This window comes from Ranitomeya imitator, chromosome 9 (genome assembly GCF_032444005.1).
Source record: "Ranitomeya imitator isolate aRanImi1 chromosome 9, aRanImi1.pri, whole genome shotgun sequence".
NCBI lineage: Eukaryota > Metazoa > Chordata > Amphibia > Anura > Dendrobatidae > Ranitomeya > Ranitomeya imitator.
The window spans coordinates 41,018,690-41,041,546 of NC_091290.1; the positions used below are offsets into that span (position 1 = coordinate 41,018,690).

Consider the following 22,857-nt stretch of genomic DNA (forward strand, 5'->3'; position numbering starts at 1 on the left):
GGAAGTGAGCAAATCGTAAACTTGCAGTCCCAATTATCACCAGCTCCTGAAGAATCCTCATAGCGTGCAGTGTCTACAGTGATTGAAGACTTCAGGCCTAAGGCTGGACAATCCCTTTAATGAGAGTTTTGTTTAAGATATTTTGCAGCAGTTCCTCTCCAAAATCCTTCTAAAAAAAAACAGCGTCAAATACATTTGTAAAAGTCTTCCCATTAATTTCTATGGGAAATCTACTTTTCTGTTCATTTGAGGAGTGCGTGTCACATCTTTGGAGCGGATTCCACTTTCGGCAAAGTCCAATCACAACGCTGCGACAAACACTTCAGGGAGAAAAAAAAACTCTTCTAAGGCTTTGTTCTCACGGAGACTTTTTGAAGAATTTTCGAAGAAGAAGCTCCCAAGTTTTTGAGGAGTTTTGAGATTTGGAGCAGGAATTGGACAGTTTCTGCTCAGATTCCATTCTCTTTCTGCATAAAGAAAAGATGGCCGAGTCCCTGCCGGCGGAAGCCGCTCCTAGAGAAAAACAGATGATGTTTTTCAGAAATGGCTTCACCTAGAGAAACTCGGTGACTTTGCTGCTGGAAAAAAAAGACATTGTGTGCTCACACCCTTAAAATGCATGATTTCCTGAAGCACTTAAAAAAAAAACTCAGGCCCTTATTCAATACTTGTGTTTTTTTTGTTGTTTGTTTTTAATCTTTGTTGCTGTTTTTTGTGCCAAATTCTTCAAAACGGAGCACAGAGTTCTTGAATCCTGCACAAAGTAAAAAAAAAAAAAGTTTCTAAAAAGCTCACCAAAAATTCAATGGGGGAACCATCCGAGGGGTCTCCACAATCCCAAAATAGATCTCAAATTCTTGTAAAAATGGAGATATAGCGTGCATGTGTCGCCGTAGACAATGACGCGTATGCAGTACCCCTCCATGTACGATCTCTAGGAGCACAAGACCCCTATGTCGTTGATCTGCGTGGGTCGGACCCCCACTCATCATACATTCATCACCTTTCCTGAGGATGGCTAATAAATGGCGTGCTTTATCGGGACGTGTGCCCAGACCGATGGGTGCCAGGAGGTCACTAATAGGTCACTCTGCGTTGCCCGGATGCAATGCTGGGGCAATGAACTCAATGTTTGCTTTGTGCCGGGTGATAAAAATCTCGGTTATGAAACGCACAGAGTACACAAAAGTCTGTGATTTGGGTGCAATTCGGCAACAGAAAAAAAAAAAGGTTCTGTGAAAAGTCCCAAGTTGTGCCCCATATATAACAGTGGGATCTCAGAAATGCACAGTGCATATAAAATACTGACAAGTGCCACGTATGGGATCTGCCCTGTGTGAACTCTGCCGTGACTGCCAAGGACACGGCGCGGTATTAATGTCTCATCCCCCTCCATGTGACGACGGATGACGACTGCAGGACAGGTTAGACCGCTTCTGTCATCTTTGTGGTCTCCCACAATATTTTGCAGCGTTTCCTTTACTGTAACTCACTTTAGCCTGGGGCCAAATGGAGAATTCTGGTACATCACATCCTGCGCATTGCTGTCTGCTCGCATTAGGTGTAAAGGTCATGAAAAATATACGTTTCCTTTGGAGTTCTTTTTCTGTATTGTCTCTAATGTTTCTGACCATATTGATTGACAGGTAGTGTCTGTTCACCGATAATCGACCCAATAGACCCTAGTAGGAAATTGGCAAAATGGTAACGCCTTAATATCTTTGTATCAGCCGCAGATTTCATCATCTCTGACCTTCTCACTGATCTTTGTTCCTGTTTTACCGTCTCCATTTTTTACTCTCTTTTGATGGGAAAAAAAAGAATGTATATAAAAAAACCAAATTCCCTGCCATTGCCTTGTATTGTGTTTAGCGGGCTGTGGAGCGCTGTTTTTGGTGGCCGGCAGCATTCAGTGGAGCCCAGACAGGCTGCTGAGTGATTTTTAATGAGAATTTTCAGTCCACTCTTTTTATATTTGTTATGATTAGCGCCGCCCCTTAAAGAGGAGCTGTCGCTTGCCATAAGCATGTCATGTTTTCCTCTTCATATAAATGCTGCCGTCCTCCTGAATCTGGCGATGGTTTTTCTCTTCGTTCTGTGCCTCTCTGTTCCTGAGATATGGCCCCTTCTTCCCAGTCCTTTTTTTTTTTTTTTTGTCAACTGGGAGTGGTCCTCAACTCATCTTATCGAGGACCACTCCCACTTGGCTAAAAAAAAAAAAAAAAAAAGACTAGATTCATCTATGGAGAAGAAAGGGGCATATCCCTGGAACATAGGGGCGCAAAAAAAATAAAAGAAAAAACTACCCCAAATTCAAGAGACCAGCGGCATTTACGCCAGGCAAAAAAGTCGTGTTTATGGCAAATGACAGATCCTATTTAACTCAGTTTCTCACCCATGCGGGAGTTTTCTTCTACAGAAACCTTACATTACATTGTTTGGGATTTTTACGAATTATCCAGAGAGGAGAGCAGCTGCGGAGAGCGTCGCACTCTGGAGGACCCGATCTGTCCATGTATTACACAACCCGTCCACTGACTTAAAGGGGTATTCCCATCTCCAAGAGCCTATCCCAATATGTAGCTGGTGTAATAATAATAATATTAGCAAACATCTTCAATTAGTAATATAGTATAGTTTTTCTGATTCACTATGTCTCTTTCCTCATGTGCAGGCATTGCAAGACCTTAGGTATCCATGGTTACCATCACTAGCAACTAGGGATACTAGACTATATCAGGGGTCATAACCATGAATGCCTAAAGTCCTGCAGATGAGGAAAGACATAGCAAAACATAAAAACTATACTACATTTCTAATTGCAGGGATTTGCTAATAATATTATTATTACGCCTACTGCATATTGGGATAGGATCTTGGAGACGGAAATACCCCTTTAAGTTAGAACATTCTGCTTTATTATACCCCCAAAGTTTTCTGCTGAAGACTGGGAACCTTAACAATAGTACATACTGTGATCTGCTTTAATTAGTGAATCCTTTAAACAAGCAATGTAAAGGCAATTATTTAATCTAACGTGATTGGATCTCTTTAAAGAGCATTTTTGTTACCAGTTTGAGCATGTTATACTGACTGCATTATGGGAATAGCGGCTGTACAGTTGATTAAAACATACTTTTTACCTTTTAATTTTTTCCTTTCTGTTGCAAAGATATTAGTTTGTAAAGTTAGGTTAAAATGTATGTTAAGTCCAAGGGGGCATGTGCTTCTTCCCCTGTATTATATTGACCAATCATAAGCAAGCAGCAATATGCAGGGGGAAAAAAAGAACACGCCCCCAACAATAGCTGATATCAGGTTTCTCAGTGTGAGAAATAGTGACTCTGGGAATCTGTACTCTTCATACTGACTCACTGCAGAATTGCATGTGATTATCAAGCGCCAGATATACAGCAGAGATTAGTGTGATTAGTAAGAGACTGTCAGTAATTACATGTCTCACATAAAAAAAACCTGCTTTAACCTATTTTGTGGGAAATGTCCTTTTTTCCCCTGCATGTTCCTGCTCGCTTATGATTGGTTAACAGCATACTGGGGAAGAAGTACACGCCTCCAGGGAAATAGCATTGGTAATATCCTCTTGGATTTATTAGAAATTATAGAGTAAACTTTACAAACTATTATCTCCGCACCAGAGAGGAAAAATAAAAAAAATAATAAAAATGTATGTCTTGCTCGGCTCTGCAGCCACTATTCCAAGAGAATTGGTGCGTTTTTATCCACCGGCCCCAATGTTCCATGCAAGTCCGAGCAGAAGTGAAAACCTATCCGTTGATCAACTATGTGATGAAATCCATTTCACGGATCATCATGATGGAAAATGTAACTCTTCACGACCCTGGATACATTGAAATACACGGCAATATGTGTCACGTGATCTTGACTCGCGGACAAGCCAGGCGACCAAAAACATTTCTAGAAGTTTCTACTAATTGCTTTTGAGTTACTGCTTTAGAACAGCAAAAAAAAAAAGTCAAGTTGCAGACAAATTGCATGCACGTCACAGTCGCCTACCACTTGGATTTTTGCATTGAAGTCTGTATTCGATGTTTTGTCTCTGGGGGAAAGTTGCGACTTTTCTGCCATTTGACAGCTCTAAAATTGTTGCAGACAAATTGCTGTCCTCTCCCCCGCCCCGACGCATGTTGCAAAAATAGAAAATTATTTATGACCCATTCCCATTATATTTTATGTATGGTTTACTTCCCAGTTAGTGATGAGTGAATGTGCTGGGATAAGGTGTTATCTGAGCATGCTCGGGTGCTAACCGAGTGACTTCGGCGTGCTCGAAAAATATGCACAAGTCCCCGCGGCTGCATGTTTCATGGTTGTTAGACACCTGCAACACTTGCAGGGATTACCTGTTTGTTAGGCAATCCCTGTATGTGTTATGGCTGTCGAACAGCCGCGAGACATGCAGCCGCGGGAACTCTTAACATAGTATTCGAGCACGCCGAAGTCACTCGGTTAGCACCCGAGCATGCTCAGATAACACCTTATTCCAGCACCTTCGTGCATTACTATTCCCAGTACATTGTCATGCAGCGCACCAGTTCCCTTTTACCCAGTGAACTGATGCGGAGCACTAAATAGTTAATGTTCAAGGCAACACAATAAGGGAACTCCCTGTGTATCCGGGGAAGTCTCTGCCCTCCCGCCTCGTGTCCTGTATCTGTCAGCTCAGCCGTTATATAACAGATCACTGCTAAAAGCCCTGATGGATTCTGCTCTACATCACCGCAGACACCGTGCGCAATGCTGTCTGCGGCCGGCGATGACCTGGGCCTTGTGCATGTTCATAGGAGAATTTCATAATAAAACCAATAGGGGCCATATGGAAAGTCTGTGCGCCAAACTTTGTTGCACCCCCTTCTTACAAGAGGATGCCCTGTCTCTAGCAGTGTATATTAATAATAATATAAATTCTATAAATAATAATAATGGCAGACAGTGGACGCGGTAACCGCAGTATTTATTAGCGTTCACGTCTATGATGCCTTTCTGTTCATCTATATGTGAGTATGTGCCTGAAAGCAGAAGTCAGGGCTGTACAAACAGACCCAAGGAGACAGGCAGGACGGAAACTATTCTAATTATGTAAACACGTGGAGAGGAGGGAGATCCCTGCCTGACTAGGAGAGAGCCCAGACATCCCTGCACCAGAGAGAGCACACCATGATAGATGGATTATGGTGGCGGACCTGCAGCAAACATAGATTCATCCATTCTGTTTCTAATTTTTTCTACAGTAAAGTAGTTTTGCCTTGTAGTACAGTTTTATGGCACATTATTAAAATAACGGGCCCTGCTTCTTTGTTAAAGAGGACCTATCACTTGGTATAAGTGTACATTGGCACTAATATGTAGCTAGTGACTCAGCAGGCCCTCGCTACAGATCAGGTGTGATGAGCAGAGAGATAATTTACGTGATAACTGTAGGTTCTGAGTACTTAAGGGGGACCGGGCATGTCACCATAAATATGCACTTGAGTTAATATGTAGCTAGTGACTCGACAGTCCCCAGCTACAGATCAGGCATGATGAGCAGAGTGATGGCTTACAGTGGGTGTGGAAAGCATTCAGACCCCTTTACGTTTTTCACTCTTTGTTTCATTGCAGCCATTTGCTAAATTCAAAAAAGTTCATTTTTTTCTCATTAATGTACACTCTGCACCCCATCTTGTATGAAAAAAATAAATAAAACAAATGTAGAAATGTTTGCATATTTAATACAAAAAGAGAAAACCTGAAATATCACATGGTCGTAAGTATTCAGACCCTTTGCTCAGACACTCATATTTAATGCTCTCTATTTCCTTGTGATCCTCCTTGAGATGGTTCTATTCCTTCATTGGAGGCCAGCTGCTGTGTAATTACACTAATAGGACTTGATTTGGAGCGGCGCACACCTGTTTATATAAGACCTCACAGCTCACAGTGCATGTCAGACCAAATGAGAATCATGAGGTCAAAGGAACTGGCCGAGGAGCTCAGAGACAGAATTGTGGCAAGTCGCAGATCTGACCAAGGTTACACAAGAATTTCTGCAGGACTCAAGGTTCCTAAGGGCACAGTGGCCTCCATAATCCTTAACCCCTTCCCGACCCATGACGCCACGTAGGCGTCATGAAAGTCGGTGCCATTCCGACCCATGACGCCTATGCGGCGTCATGGAAAGATCGCGTCCCTGCAGGCCGGGTGAAAGGGTTAACTCCCATTTCACCCGATCTGCAGGGACAGGGGGAGTGGTAGTTTAGCCCAGGGGGGGTGGCTTCACCCCCTCGTGGCTACGATCGCTCTGATTGGCTGTTGAAAGTGAAACTGCCAATCAGAGCGATTTGTAATATTTCACCTATTATAACGGGTGAAATATTACAATCCAGCCATGGCCGATGCTGAAATATCATCGGCCATGGCTGGAAATACTAATGTGCCCCCACCCCACCCCACCGATCGCCCCCGCAGCCCCCCGATCTGGCCGGTACACTGCTCCGGCTCCCCTCCGTCCAGTGCTCCGCTCCCCCCCGTGCTCTTGTCCGCTCCCCCCGTGCTCCAATCACCCCCCTGTGCTCCAATCACCCCCCCTGCACTCCGATCCACACCCCCCGGTGCTCCGTTCCACCCCCCCGTGCTCCATTCCAGCCCCCCCGTGCTCCGTTCCACCCCTCCCGCGCTCCGATTCCCCCCCCCGTGCTCAGATCCCCCCCCCCGTGCTCCGATCCCCCCCCCCCCCCGTGGTCCCCCCCCCCACCCCATCATACTTACCGATCCAGCCGGGGTCCCGTCCGTCTTCTCCCTGGGCGCCGCCATCTTCCAAAATGGCGGGCGCATGTGCAGTGCGCCCGCCGAATCTGCCGGCCGGCAGATTCGTTCCAAAGTGCATTTTGATCACTGAGATAGATTATATCTCAGTGATCAAAATAAAAAAAATAATAAATGACCCCCCCCCCTTTGTCACCCCCATAGGTAGGGACAATAAAAAAATAAAGAAATTTTTTTTTTCCACTAATGTTAGAATAGGGTTAGGGTTAGGGGTAGGGTTAGGGCTAGGGTTAGGGGTAGGGTTAGAATAGGGTTAGGGTTTCGGTATGTGCACACGTATTCTGGTCCTCTGCGGATTTTTCCGCTGCGGATTTGATAAATCCGCAGTGCTAAACCGCTGCGGATTTATGGCGGATTTACCGCGTTTTTTTCTGCGCATTTCACTGCGGTTTTACAACTGCGATTTTCTATTGGAGCAGTTGTAAAACCGCTGCGGAATCCGCACAAAAGAAGTGACATGCTGCGGAATGTAAACCGCTGCGTTTCCGTGCAGTTTTTCCGCAGCATGTGTACAGCGATTTTTGTTTCCCGTAGGTTTACATTGAACTGTAAACTCATGGGAAACTGCTGCGGATCCGCAGCGTTTTCCGCAGCGTGTGCACATACCTTTAGAATTAGGCTATGTGCACACGGTGCGGATTTGGCTGCGGATTCGCAGCAGTGTTCCATCAGGTTTACAGTACCATGTAAACATATGAAAAACCAAATCCGCTGTGCCCATGGTGCGGAAAATACCGCGCGGAAACGCTGCGTTGTATTTTCCGCAGCATGTCAATTCTTTGTGCGGATTCCGCAGCGTTTTACACCTGTTCCTCAATAGGAATCCGCAGGTGAAATCCGCACAAAAAACACTGGAAATCCGCGGAAAATCCGCAGGTAAAACGCAGTGCCTTTTACCCGCGGATTTTTCAAAAATGGTGCGGAAATATCTCACACGAATCCACAACGTGGGCACATAGCCTTAGGGTTAGGGTTGGAATTAGGGTTGTGGTTAGGGGTGTGTTGGGGTTAGGGTTGTGGTTAGGGGTGTGTTGCGGTTAGGGTTGTTATTAGGGTTATGGCTACAGTTGGGATTAGGGTTAGGGGTGTGGGGGGGTTAGTGTTGGAGGTAGAATTGAGGGGTTACCACTGTTTAGGCACATCAGGGGTCTCCAAACGCAACATGGCGCCACCATTGATTCCAGCCAATCTCGTATTCAAAAAGTCAAATGGTGCTCCCTCACTTCTGAGCCCCGACGTGTGCCCAAACAGTGGTTTACCCCCACATATGGGGTACCAGCATACTCAGGACAAACTGCGCAACAATTACTGGGGTCCAATTTCTCCTGTTACCCTTGTGAATCTAAAAAAATGCTTGCTAAAACATAATTTTTGAGGAAAGAAAAATGATTTTTTATTTTCACGGTTCTGCGTTGTAAACGTCTGTGAAGCACTTGGGGGTTCAAAGTGCTCACCACATATCTAGATAAGTTCCTTGGGGGGTCTAGTTTCTAAAATGGGGTCACTTGTGGGGGTTTCTACTGTTTAGGCACACCAGGGGCTCTGCAAACGCAACGTGACACCCGTAGACCATTCCATCAAAGTCTGCATTTCAAAAGTCACTACTTCCCTTCTGAGCCCCGACGTGTGCCCAAACAGTGGTTTACCCCCACTCATGGGGTATCAGCGTATTCAGGAGAAACTGGACAACAACTTTTGTGGTCCAATTTCTCCTGTAACCCTTGGGAAAATAAAAAATTCTGGGCTAAATAATTATTTTTGAGGAAAGAAAACGTATTTATTATTTTCACGGCTCTGCATTATAAACTTCTATGAAGCGCTTGGGGGTTCAAAGTGCTCACCACACATCTAGATAAGTTCCTTTCGGGGTCTAGTTTCCAAAATGGGGTCACTTGTGGGGGGTTTCTACTGTTAAGCCACATCAGGGGCTCTGCAAACGCAACGTGACGCCCACAGAGCATTCCATCAAAGTCTGCATTTCAAAACGTCACTACTTCACTTCCGAGCCTCGGCATGTGCCCAAACAGTGGTTTACCCCCACATATGGGGTATCAGCGTACTCAGGAGAAACTGGACAACAACTTTTGGGGTCCAATTTCTTCTGTAGCCCTTGGGAAAATAAAAAATTCTGGGCTAAATAATTATTTTTGAGGAAAGAAAACGTATTTATTATTTTCACGGCTCTGCATTATAAACTTCTATGAAGCACTTGGGGGTTCAAAGTGCTCACCACACATCTAGATAAGTTCCTTTGGGGGTCTAGTTTCCAAAATGGGGTCACTTGTGGGGGGTTTCTACTGTTAAGCCACATCAGGGGCTCTGCAAACGCAACGTGACGCCCACAGAGCATTCCATCAAAGTCTGCATTTCAAAACGTAACTACTTCACTTCCGAGCCCCGGCATGTGCCCAAACAGTGATTTACCCCCACATATGGGGTATCAGCGTACTCAGGAGAAACTGGACAACAACTTTTGGGGTCAAATTTCTCCTGTTACCCTTGGGAAAATAAAAAATTGCAGGCTAAAAGATCATTTTTGAGAAAATAATTTTTTATTTTTTATTTTCATGGCTCTGCGTTATAAACTTCTGTGACGCACTTGGGGGTTCAAAGTCCTCACCACACATCTAGATTAGTTCCTTTGGGGGTCTAGTTTCCAAAATGGTGTCATTTCTGGGGGATCTCCAATGTTTAGGCACACAGGGGCTCTCCAAACGTGACATGGTGTCCGCTAATGATTGGAGCTAATTTTCCATTTAAAAAGCCAAATGGCGTGCCATCCCTTCCGAGCCCTGCCGTGCGCCCAAACAGTGGTTTACCCCCTCATATGGGGTATCAGCATACTCAGGACAAACTGGACAACAATATTTGGGGTCCAATTTCTCCTATTATCCTTGGCAAACTAGGAAATTCCAGGCTAAAAAATCATTTTTGAGGAAAGAAAAAATTTTTTTTATTTTCATGGCTCTGCGTTATAAACTTCTGTGAAGCACCTGGGGGTTTAAAGTGCTCAATATGCATCTAGATAGGTTCCTTGGGGGGTCTAATTTCCAAAATGGGGTCACTTGTGGGGGAGCTCCAATGTTTAGGCACACAGGGGCTCTCCAAACGCGACATGGTGTCCGCTAACAATTGGAGCTAATTTTCCATTCAAAAAGTCAAATGGCGCGCCTTCCCTTCCGAGCCCTGCCGAGTGCCCAAACAGTGGTTTACCCCCACATATGAGGTATCGGCGTACTCGGGAGAAATTGCCCAACAAATTTTATGATCCATTTTATCCTACTGCCCATGTGAAAATGAAAAAATTGAGGCAAAAATAATTTTTTTGTGAAAAAAAAGTACTTTTTCATTTTTACAGATCAATTTGTGAAGCACCTGAGGGTTTAAAGTGCTCACTAGGCATCTAAATAAGTTCCTTGGGGGGTCTAGTTTCCAAAATGGGGTCACTTGTGGGGGAGCGCCAATGTTTAGGCACACAGGAGCTATCCAAACGCGACATGCTGTCCGCTAACGATGGAAATAATTTTTCATTCAAAAAGTCAAATGGCGCTCATTCCCTTCCGAGCCTTACCATGTGCCCAAACAGTGGTTTACCCCCACATGTGAGGTATTGGTGTACTCAGGAGAAATTTCCCAACACATTTTAGGATCCATTTTATCCTGTTGCCCATGTGAAAATGAAAAAATTGAGGCTAAAAGAATTTTTTTGTGAAAAAAAAGTACTTTTTCATTTTTACGGATCAATTTGTGAAGCACCTGGGGGTTCAAAGTGCTCACTATGCATCTAGATAAGTTCCTTGGGATGTCTAGTTTCCAAAATGGGGTCACTTGTGGGGGAGCTCCAATTTTTAGGCACACGGGAGCTTTCCAAACGTGACATGGTGTCCGCTAAAGAGTGGAGCCAATTTTTGATTCAAAAAGTCAAATGGCGCTGCTTCCCTTCCAAGCCCTGCCGTGCGCCCAAACAGTGGTTTACCCCCACATATGAGGTATCAGCGTACTCAGGACAAATTGGACAACAACTTTCGTGGTTCAGTTTCTCCTTTTACCATTGGGAAAATAAAAAAATTGTTGCTAAAAGATAATTTTTGTGACTAAAAAGTTAAATGTTCATTTTTTCCTTCCATGTTGCTTCTGCTGCTGTGAAGCACCTGAAGGGTTAATAAACTTCTTGAATGTGGTTTTGAGTACCTTGAGGGGTGCAGTTTTTAGAATGGTGTCACTTTTGGGTATTTTCAGCCATATAGACCCCTCAAACTGACTTCAAATGTGAGGTGGTCCCTAAAAAAAATGGTTTTGTAAATTTCGTTGTAAAAATGACAAATCGCTGGTCAAATTTTAACCCTTATAACTTCCTAACAAAAAAAAATTTTGTTTCCAAAATTGTGCTGATGTAAAGTAAACATGTGGGAAATGTTATTTATTAACTATTTTGTGTCACATATCTCTCTGGTTTAACAGAATAAAAATTCAAAATGTGAAAATTGCAAAATTTTCAAAATTTTGGCCAAATTTCCGTTTTTATCACAAATAAACGCAGAATTTATTGACCTAAATTTACCACTAACATGAAGCCCAATATGTCACGAAAAAACAATCTCAGAACCGCTAGGATCCGTTGAAGCGTTCCTGAGTTATTACCTCATAAAGGGACACTGGTCAGAATTGCAAAAAACGGCAAGGTCTTTAAGGTCAAAATAGGCTGGGTCATGAAGGGGTTAAATGGAAGAAGTTTGGAACCACCAGAAGTCTTCCTAGACCTGGCCGTCCATCCAAACTGAGCAATCGTGGGAGAAGAGTCTTGGTGAGAGAGGTAAAGAAGAACCACAAGATCACTGTGGCTGAGCTCCAGAGATGCAGTAGGGAGATGGGAGAAAGTTCCACAAAGTCAACTATCACTGCAGACCTCCACCAGTCGGGCCTTTATGGCAGAGTGGCCCGACGGAAGCAAGACATATGAAAGCCTGCATAGAGTTTACTAAAAAACACATGAAGGACTCCCAGACTATGAGCAATAAGATTCTCTGGTCTGATGAGACGAAGATAGACCTTTTTGGTGATAATTCTAAGCGGCATGTGTGGAGAAAACCAGGCACTGCTCATCACCTGCCCAATACAATCCCAACAGTGAAACATGGTGGTGGCAGCATCATTCTATGGGGGTGATTTTCAGCTGTAGGGACAGGACGACTGGATGTCATTGAAGGAAACATGAATGTGGCCAACTACAGAGATATCCTGGATGAAAACCTCTTCCAGAGTGCTCCGGACCTCAGACTTGGCCGAAGGTTCACCTTCCAACAAGACAATGACCCTAAGCACACAGCTTAAATTACAAAGGAGTGCGAAAAACTTGTTGCATCATTCTCAAGAAGACACATGGCTGTACCAGCTCAAAAGGTGCTTCTACTCAATACTGAGCAAAGGGGCTGAATACTTATGATTATGTGATATTTCAGTTTTACTTTTTTAATACATTTGCAGAAATTTCTACATTTGTTTTTGTTTTTTTCTGTCAAGATGGGGTGAGGAGTGTACATTAATGAGAAAAAATGAACTTTTTTGAATTTACCAAAAGGCTGCAATGAAACAAAGAGTCAAAAGGTAAAGGGGTGTGAATACTTTCCGCACCCACTGTAGGTGATATCTGTAGTTTTTGAGTAATTAAGAGGAATCTGTCATTTCCCATCAACATGCCCTGAAGCTAATATGTAGCTAGTGTCTCAGCAGGCCCTAGCTACAGATCAGGCATGAGGAGCAGAACAATGATTTATGCAATAACGTTTTTTTAGTGCTTAAAGAGGAGCTGTCACTTGCCATAAATATGTAATTTTTTACCTGGCGTAAATGCCTCCGTTCTCCTGAATCCGGCACTGTTTTTGTTCCTGCATATGTCCTCCGTTCCTGAGATATGACCTCCTTTTCACTGTATGTAAATCTAGTCTTGTTAACCAAGTGGGCGTGAACACTTCTACTTTGGAGTTTTCTTGAGGACCATGCCCAGTTGTAAAAATAGACTTAATTTATATACAAAGAAGAGAAGGCCATATCTCAGGAACAAAGAAACAATTAAGGATAACAACGGAATTTATACTAAGTAAAAATCAAACATTAAAAAAAAAAACACATTTATGGCACTTGATGGGTTTTCTTTAAATACTCAGAAAATACAGCTATCATAGAAATCATGGCTCTGCTCATCATGCCTGATCTGTAGCAAGAGCCTGTTGAGACACTTGCTACATATTAATTCCAGAGTGGATTACAGCAACAGCATAGTGAATGAGATTTCAAACATCTTATCCACTCGCTGCTGACAATTCCTGTGCAGAATTTTCCTGTGGATTTTTAATTTTGCAGTGTGTCAATTCTTGGTGCAGATTTTCACTGTAGATTTCATCCTTACATTCAGCGAAATCCGCACCAAATGTGCCACAGAATCCACATGTAATGCTTGTGGATCTACTTGTGGGTCTCCAGTCTGGGATTTTTTTCTGCTTTAGGATTTTGCAGGGTAGTTCTCCCCAAGAAGAAGAATATGAGAGGAGATAGAGCTGGTGGATCCCGGGCATTGCCGCCGACAAAAGTGATTCCAAGCGGTAAGGATACAAAAAATTCCCAGTTTTATTTGTGTAACGCGTTTCAGAGTAGATTTTACTCCTTCTGCATGATGTAGTCAAATCTACTCCGAAACGCGTTGCATGAATAAAACTGTGACTTTCTTACTCCTTACGGCTTGGAATCAATTGTGTTAGTGGCAGCGCCCGCGATCCACCACCCTTCACTCTTCGCTTTTGCTTGTCATGTCCTCCACCCATCAGCGGAATCTAATGCACTCTTCCTTGGAGTTGTGCCGCACGCAACCCACTCAGTTCTCCATCTTATCCTCACCTGCAGGTTGCGGTGTGACACAGGGACCACCTCTTTCTTTTCTTTCCCCAGAAAGTATCTTCTGGAGGCACCATGCAGCAGCATGTGGAGAACCTACAGATTAATGGTGCAGACCTGTAAAACCTCTTGTCACTGAACCCATATGCTCCAAAATCTGGAAATGTTTCACAATTTCCTGCATCTATAAAGGAAGCCTGATGGCAGATTCGTGCTACCCAAACCACAGGCAGCATGAATCAGACACTGGCCGTGTTATTCCTTCTTCCCTGCTCCACTCCCATAGTCTGATGGTTGTGTGTACAGGGCGAGACTTCTCAGTCCATGAGATTGGGGTGAGGAAAAGCCCCCATGCTCCTGTCTCGGACTAGTCAACCATAATTTCCCAGGCAGCTTTTCAAAGTATGTTTTCTCTGAGATACCACGGCTGATGGATTCTGACCACGGTTTGCCACCAAGGATCTCCTGTCAGGTTCGCGTGTGAACATACCATTGGTGCAACCTATGCAGCTTCTCCGCTTCCCAAGAGGTTTGGGGGCTACTACCACCTCCAAACCAGGTGTATTTGTGCATCATGATGAGCTATTGGACTGCAGAGGGCCCATTTATTGTTCTTCTTCAGGCTCAGGCCACTACTGGTCAGGTTCCCGTGCCCATTTATTGTTCTTCTTCAGGCTCAGGCCACTACTGGTCAGGTTCCTGAGCCAGATGCCGGTAGGTTCTGGTGTAGTGGGGAAGTTGTCTCTTGATTAGATGGAATATTAATAGAAAACTAGAAATTAGTGGAGCTAAGCATTAGATCCCAACCGCCTCTTTACCAAAAATCGAAAATACTGAACAGAACATAATCTGTAGTTGTCTCCGCCTGTTGAAGATGATGATAGTTGTCGAATAATTAAAGACCTTCAAGGATGAAGAAATATGGTGCAACAAGTACCATAGATCTTTTTCTCAGACGGGTTCACGTGTTCCTCTCCCGTTTTGCCGAGTGGCTCCCTCTATATTAATAGCCGTTATATTTGCAGAACAGCGAGGCACGACTTCCCATGCCGCGAGCACACGGACAATGCTGTGCGTATCACGATACATTATCCTCACGTTCGGAGTCAGTTCATGCAAAGGCCACTGCTATTTAGACAAATTATTTCCATTATTCAATTCTTTTTAAACAATCGCAGGAACACGAAATCAAGAGTATAAATCAGGCACAAGCTGGATACACTCAGGGTTAGTAATTTCCAGGCAAATTCAATGTTTGGAAGTTCGTATTGTGGATATAAAAAAAAGTATTTCTGCGAGATAAAAACTATTGCATCATTTCAGTCATTCATTGACCACCAAAGAGCGTGCGCCAAAAATACCCCTATAACATAATTGTCCCCTAATTAGTGCAATTAAGACTTGTTCGTGTGGTGGCCGATCTTCTCCGGTCTTCACCCGCTGGAAGATCCTGTATGCTGCATAGCCAACCTCCTAGCTATTTTCCCCACTCCTGTACGCCACCACTCCCTGGTTTTGGGATGTCCTATACAGGATCCTCCTTTACTCATACAGGGACCTCAGTTACTGTGGGTGCACTTACACGAGGCATGCACCATGTCCTACTTCTAACCACCTGGCTTCCAATGTGGCAATTACCCAATCACCAGTGCCTAAGGAATAAGGTCCATAAAGTTTTGGTTGCCACGAAGATGTTCTTCTGTAATTTTCTATTTTACCAGACCACATGTAATTGACCACATTTACGGTAATTAACGTCTGACCATCTTGACTTTCCATCTGTTGAGTGAACTCCGCCAGCCCAGTGTTCATTTTGGAAATGCTTTGTCTGCTCCGACTTCTGCCCGTCTGACAATGACATCTGCTGACTTGGCGCTTGGGCTGCTGTCATCTGTGCTGTTTCTCCTCAGCTGTTACTTTCAGACATAGCTTTTTGGAAACTCCCTGTCGAAAAGTCCAGATTTCTGTATAGGGGTTAAAGAGTACACCCCTTATAGACTCTGCTCCCGGATTTAGCCCAAAGTCAAATTCTTAGCAACCGAGTGGGTCCTCATTATCTACAGTAATGTTCTGAGACGGATGATAAATTCTCCATCTAGGAATATTCTTTATTTTCCCGGATGGCAGCAGCGATCAGTCCAGGATGAGATATGCTTAGCGAGGAGGCCTATAGATCTGCATTATGGCTGAGCGGGCTGCGGGGCCTCCTCACATCCTCCTCCTGATTCTCCTGATTTTCCTTTCTCACGCTTGATAGTTTATGTTCCTTTCTCATCTATTTTAAACATGCAATTCCCAGTGTAAATTTCTTTCATGCGAATCTAACACAAGTCATTGCACTATGATGAAAGATGTGCGAGGTTGACCGGGGCTGACAGCTGTAACTGTGCATTTAATATATATACACAATGCTCAAAAAAAATAAAGGGAACACTTAAACAACAGAATATAACTCCAAGTAAATCAAACTTCTGTGAAATCAAACCGTCCACTTAGGAAGCAACACTGATTGGCAATCAATTTCACATGCTGTTGTGCAAATGGAATAGACAACAGATGGAAATTATTGGCAATTGTCAAGATACCCTCAATAAAGGAGTGGATCTGCAGGTGGGGACCACAGACCATGTCTCAGTACCAATGCTTTCTGGCTGATGTTTTGGTCACTTTTGAATGTTGGTTGTGCTTTCACACTCGTGGTAGCATGAGACGGACTCTACCACCCACACAAGTGGCTCAGGTAGTGCAGCTCATCCAGGATGGCACATCAATGCGAGCTGTGGCAAGAACATTTGCTGTGCCTGTCAGCGTAGTGTCCAGAGGCTGGAGGCGCTACCAGGAGACAGGCCAGTACACCAGGAGATATGGAGGGGGCCGTAGGAGGGCAACAACCCAGCAGCAGGACCGCTACCTCAGCCTTTGTGCAAGGAGGACCAGGAGGAGCACTGCCAGAGCCCTGCAAAATGACCTCCAGCAGGCCACAAATGTGCATGTGTCTGCACAAACGGTTAGAAACTGACTCCATGAGGATGGTCTGAGTGCCTGACGTTCACAGATGGGGGTTGTGCTCACAGCCCAACACCGTGCTGGATGCTTGGCATTTGCCACAGAACACCAGGATCGGCAAATTTGACACTGGCACCCTGTGCTCTTCACAGATGAAAGCAGGTTCACATTGAGCACATGTGACAGACGTGACAGAGTCTGGAGAAGCCGTGGAGAGCGATCTGCTGCCTGCAACATCCTTCAGCATGACTGGTTTGGCAGTAGGTCAGTATTGGTGTGGTGTGGCATTTCTTTGGAGGGCCGCACAGCCCTCCATGTGCTCGCCAGAGGTAGCCTGACTGCCATTAGGTACCGAGATGAGATCCTCAGATCCCTTGTGAGACCATATGCTGGTGCGGTTTTCCCTGGGTTCCTCCTAATGCAGGACAATGCCAGACCTCAAGTGGCTGGAGTGTGTCAGCAGTTGCTGCAAGATGAAGGCATTGAAGCTATGCACTGGCCTGCCCGTTCCCCAGACCTGAATCCGATTGAACACATCTGGGATATCATGTCTCGCTCCATCCACCGTCACGTTGCATCACAGACTGTCCAGGAGTTGACATATGCTTTAGTCTAGGTCTGGGAGGAGATCCCTCAGGAGAACATCCTCCGCCTCATCAGGAGCATGCCCAGGCATTGTAGAGAGATCATACAGGCACGTGGAGGCCACACACACTACTGAGCATCATTTCATCATCTTAAGGCATTTCCACTGAAGTTGGATTAGCCTGTAACTTCATTTTCCACTTTGATTTTGAGCATCATTCCAACTCCAGACCTCCGTGGGATATTAGTTTTAATTTACGTTGATCATTTTTAGGTTTTATTTTTCTCAAGACATTCCACTATGTAATGAATAAAGATTTACAACTGTAATATTTAATTCAGTGATATCTAGGATGTGGGATTTTAGTGTTCCCTTTATTTTTTTGAGCAGTGTATATTTTTGTATTTTTTTGTGTTTATTGCCTTCAAAGAAATCAAGTTAGAGACCCCGTATCTACACGTTACCGTCATTAGATCAAAAATTTTGGTACACTGAGCTTTGGAAGCACCTACTCATCTTCCGGTAGTTACAGAGGACCTGTCACCAGGTCAAATGTTGACCTTTATTTTCCCGCTGATTCACTCAGTATTAATGTTTTTACTCTTCTTTTTTTAATATATCCGCCATATGGTTCAAAAAATATGGGCCGTTTTATTTAGTTCTAATTTTTATGATCTTTACCAAAAGGGCGTTTGCTTGCAGGGTAATTATGCAGAGAACACCCTTAGGAGAATGCGATGAGCCACACCCCCTTGGTAAAAACCATCAAAAATAGGATCCTTTAAATAGAAAGGTCCATATCTCTGGTGTCTGGAGCCATATTGGCATATTTTTCATGAAAAGCACACAAAAAAATACTCCGGTGAGCAGTGGAAATAACTGTTCACTTTTTACTTTGTTTCAGGCCCTCTTTATTTATTTTGCATGCACACTACGTGTGTATTACTCATGATTCTCAGCTCAGGGTTTATGTTCTATTATATAGAGGACAGAGGTTAGCTAAATGGTCTTATCATATCCCCTCCTGGATCTGCTCTTGCAACATCTGCTTCTGTCACCAAGTGTGCGAAATTGACTTGCCGTTGATTCGCTCTCCTCCCTAGTTAACGCGTGCGCAAAGCAATCTTGCCTTGCGCACGCGCAGTATGCTTTGCCCAACTGCGGGCAAAGCCGAAAACCATTAGTGCGCATGCGCCGGTGCACTATGTCCCGGAACACAGCAAAATACTTACGGGACATAGTGCGCCGGCGCAACGGCAAGTCAATTTCACAACCAGCGTGCGGCCAGCGGGGAAAAAGGGGTTAATAAAAGACCCGAAAACACCGCCCATATGACCCAAAAAAGGACCCGCCAAATTCAGGTGACAGGTTCCCTTTAATTTTTGCCAGAGCTGTGTAGCCAGTTGCCAGTTATAGTTTATACTTGCTTTGGTTCACTCCAGTTTTTCAGCTCTCGTTCGGCCGGTTCGATTCCCATTTCTAAGCTCAGCCCATGTTTAAGCTATCCTTCTGCCTGACAGATTTATTCCTGTCCCTGACCTCCTGGCATAGACGCAGCTTTCTGATCACCTTTTGCCTGCTCGTTCCTTTAGCCAGCAGCCACTTCATGGACCCAACCCAGGGGCCCTATGTAACTCCAAATACCTGTGCTGGACCTAAGGCAAAGGCGACCCTTGGGATCTGCCAGTTGGCATGGCTAGTGCTTAGTCTGTCCATGGAAGCCATATTATAAAGATGCCAATCTTCCACTGATAATGCTCCTTGATCAGTCCAACTTACAGCGCCATATTAGCAAATGCATAGCCAAAGTAATGTCTTATCGTCGAAGTAACGTTATTATATGTATGATCTGATTGGAAAATTAGGTCTGGTAGAAACATTTGTCAACCCTATGCGTTGGCAATAATTTTCTAAGTATAGCTAGCTTTGCCATCGGGAGTTTGGACGATAAATGGATTGTCACAGCGTGTTCTTCGATACAGACATACAAACAATAGTCGTCATCGTTTAGGTAGAAGTCAGAGTAAATGAGTAGACGACATTAGGGCGAGTTGTGACAGGCGGCAGTTGTTACTCGCTTTGTTCTCTTAGTGATGTTGTAATGTCTGTAACTTGCATATTGATCATCGATCCGACCAAAGACAACAGATGTCAGGTTTCACATTTCTAAAGAATCTCATTGTGTTACAGTTCATTAAAGGGAATCTGTCGTCAGGATTTTGACACCTAATCTGAGAGCAGCATAGTGTAGAAACAGTATATTTTGATAAAATCACTGTTTTACAGCAGGAGATTATCCCTAGTCCATCCCCGCCCCCACCACTGATTGGCAGCTTTCTGCCTATGCACAGTATACACAGAAAACTGCCAATCAGGGATTTGGGCGGGGTTATACAAAGCTCAGCATTCAGAGAACAGCTAGATCTGCAGCTGAAAAAACAGTAATTTTATCAAAACTGCTGCAAGTTGCCCAGTAAGTGATACACCGCTAGAATCAGGGTCTCTGCAACATACATCTTACTGCTATCAGATAAAACCTAGTGACAGATTCCCTTTAATTTTGCTGGGCTAGAGCTGCATTCATAATACTGCAAGTGTCAGAATTCCTATTTATCTGTATTTCCTAGTTGCTTAGTGTCTGCGCAGAGTTTTCCTTTATACCCTAGCACAATTTAAAAAAAAAAAAAAATTAGAGGACTTAAAGGGAATTTGTCAGCAGGATTTTGCTATGTAATGTGAGAGCAGCATGATGTAGGGGCAGAGAGCCTGATTCCAGTGATGTGTCACTGGGCTGCTTTCTGCAGTTGTGATAGAATCCCTGTTTTCTCTGCTGCAGATCTAGCAGCGCTCAGAATGCGGAGCTGTGCATAACCCCGCCCACACCAGCTTTCCATGTACACTGTGCATAGGCAGAAAACACAATATTGGTGGGCTCATAACTATGACTGGTAAATCATGACCCCTTACTTATTATTTTGACATAGTTATTGGCGCGTTTATTTTATGGTTCTATCAAATAATACTGGAATTTACAAGAAAATCGCTTTTTTTTTTTTTTTCAGGCCAGCATTCTTTTCAGGTGGTGGCACGCTTATCAGAATCCATTGCCAAGTAACACAATAATATTACTCTTTAACACTCCCCTGATTTTCTATTTTGATACATCCACAGTTAAAAAGTTTAAAAGGTGAATAACAGAGAAACCGACTTTGTTACTTTTTTTTTTATCAAGAAGCACATCTCGTTAGGGTGGAGGATCGGTGTTGTTATGGAATAATAATAATAATGAAAAGGGCAGCAGTGGAACAGATATTTTCTGAACCGCCCTGGAAATGTTTACCCTGGATGAAGAGAACTGCAACCTGTGTGATACAGCGTCGCGCAACAATGGGGCCAACATTAGGATCAGGCTTAAAGGGGTGTTCCGAAGTCCAAAGTAATCTATTTAGTGCCATTATCTAAACTATTTTCTAATATACTTGAATAAAATGTTATCTACCATTCCCTAACTAAACAATCTAACTGCTTTTCTTTTTTTTCCCTCCTACTTCCTTTTTGATGACATTTCGTTTGAGAATCCCAGTGCATGCTGGGATAATCAAATGAAGAGTCGTTGGGGGACAGAGTCTGGGGTCACTGTCACAGCCTCTGCCCCTCTGTGATACGGATTGTCATGAATCATCTCCATTTCAGGGGTTGGGCTAGTCCCAGTGCGATGTGCACAGTGACAGCGCGCTCTCTGTAGCCGGCGAGAGAAAGCTTGTTGTCCTGCTACCCAGCGCTGCCCCTGCAAATGATGTCACTGGCCTTTACACTCCGGGTATTCTGACAACACGCTCTGTTGCCGGCTCATTACTGCTGATCTGAGCTGGCAACAGGAGAGTGCGCTGTCATTGTGCACATTGCTCTGGGACTAGCGCTATATTGTATCACTATATTGGCAAAACAGATCTCGGACCGCTATAAAGATAAATGTTGGAAGTAGTTCAGAACAGGATGATCTAAAACTGACAAGGAGTAAAATGTGTAGTTAGATTACATCAGTAGTGCTAGCACTGACCATTTTTAGGAAAGTGGCTGCCATAAATGACGGGGATATAGAATAAGCATTTTCTAGCCTTTTGGGTTTTTTTTTTACTAATTTAATAATCATTTCTTTTCTAGACCAAATCATGGAAGACTTTCTTCACGATGGTGCATTGGTCCCTCCGTCGACAGAATTCCTGGGTGCAGTTGGCTGGTCACGAAGGTACGAAGATCTAAAATGAATGGTAGTGACAAAAAAAAAAGGCTTTCTGTTTACAGACTTAAAAAAAACTTATCGGTAGAACAAGGACATAAAAATAGCATCATACCAACGCGCAAAACACGTTTTGACCAGACTACGAAAGTGTTAGGGGGAAATACAAAGCACATTTGGATTTATTTAAATTTAATTTAATCACATTTTCTCTGAATTCTCCTGGCGATAAAATTGTTTGGTAGAATTTTGGACTGTTGCATATTACAATTTCGCTTCATAGTCCAGAGGAAATTTCAGAAACTGTTTTGGGAAAATAATATGTTTTTGAAAGTAGTTGGAGAGGACCAAAATTTTTTTTTCATGTAAACAGCGCCGCTCTTTACTACTGGTTGCATCTAGTATTGCAGTTTTGAATTATTAATGTTTTTTTAAATAATTGTTGGTGAAAAATCTTACTTTCATAAAAAGTGCTGTGAATAGAGATTGTCCCACTGTAACAATTATTGCTTACTCAAAGAGCAAAAGATTTTTGGATGGCGACCTATAAAAGTTGCTCAACTTTTCACGAGGATTACGTGTAAAGTGAAAAATTAGATTCGAGGAGGAGACTCTGGACTTCACAGCTGAACTTGACAAAACTTGGGATCCTTCAGTCTTGGCAGATAAGACATGGTAATGTTTCTAGAATTCAGTTTTCTCTTCAAGTGTCAGCGTGGAGGTGAGCCAAGTGTCAAGTGGGCTGTGACAAAAAGAGTCGTTAAGCTCAGGAGAAATATTCAAGACCAATCTGTAAACATGAACCGAGACCCTTGAAATAGTTCATTCCATGATATATATATATATACTTCAGCACAAAAAATGTAAAGATAGATGAAAGGGAACCTGTAACATCGTATAACATCCCACCTGCAGAGCAGGTACCATTTTTAACATGTCAGGTTCCCTTTAAGCACAGCTATAGTTCATGTCATATATAGGGCGATATAGGTAATGGGACGACCAGTTATTAACTGCTACAATTTCTCTGCCGTGTTCCTTACTTAGTTCTACGGAGCCTGCGTCCAGTCCTCAGGATCCACCAATGATGGGGTAACCCATGTAATATCTGTCAATGCGCCATACCATAAATCACATCTAATCCAATGCACCCACTAACCAACTTCACTACTGCAACACCGGGCAGATGGGAGGTGGTAAAAAAAAAAAGGATCATCAAAAAGAAAGGAGGGAATAAGTAAAAACCAAACTTGATCACTTTCTATTCTATGTTCACAGTTTCCCCAGATTCCTA

At 43.6% G+C, this 22,857-nt stretch overlaps 1 protein-coding gene across 8 annotated transcripts in view; it reads left to right on the forward strand.

The window, feature by feature from the left end:
* The window catches only part of LOC138648861 (inositol-trisphosphate 3-kinase B-like), a 227,394-nt gene that overhangs the window by 182,969 nt on the left and 21,568 nt on the right, over nucleotides 1-22,857 (forward strand). For all 8 annotated transcript variants that reach the window (XM_069738819.1, XM_069738817.1, XM_069738820.1 and 5 more), the window contains one exon: nucleotides 21,488-21,572. In XM_069738819.1, coding sequence (XP_069594920.1) covers nucleotides 21,488-21,572 — 85 coding nt within the window. The remainder of the gene's footprint in view (nucleotides 1-21,487; nucleotides 21,573-22,857) is intronic.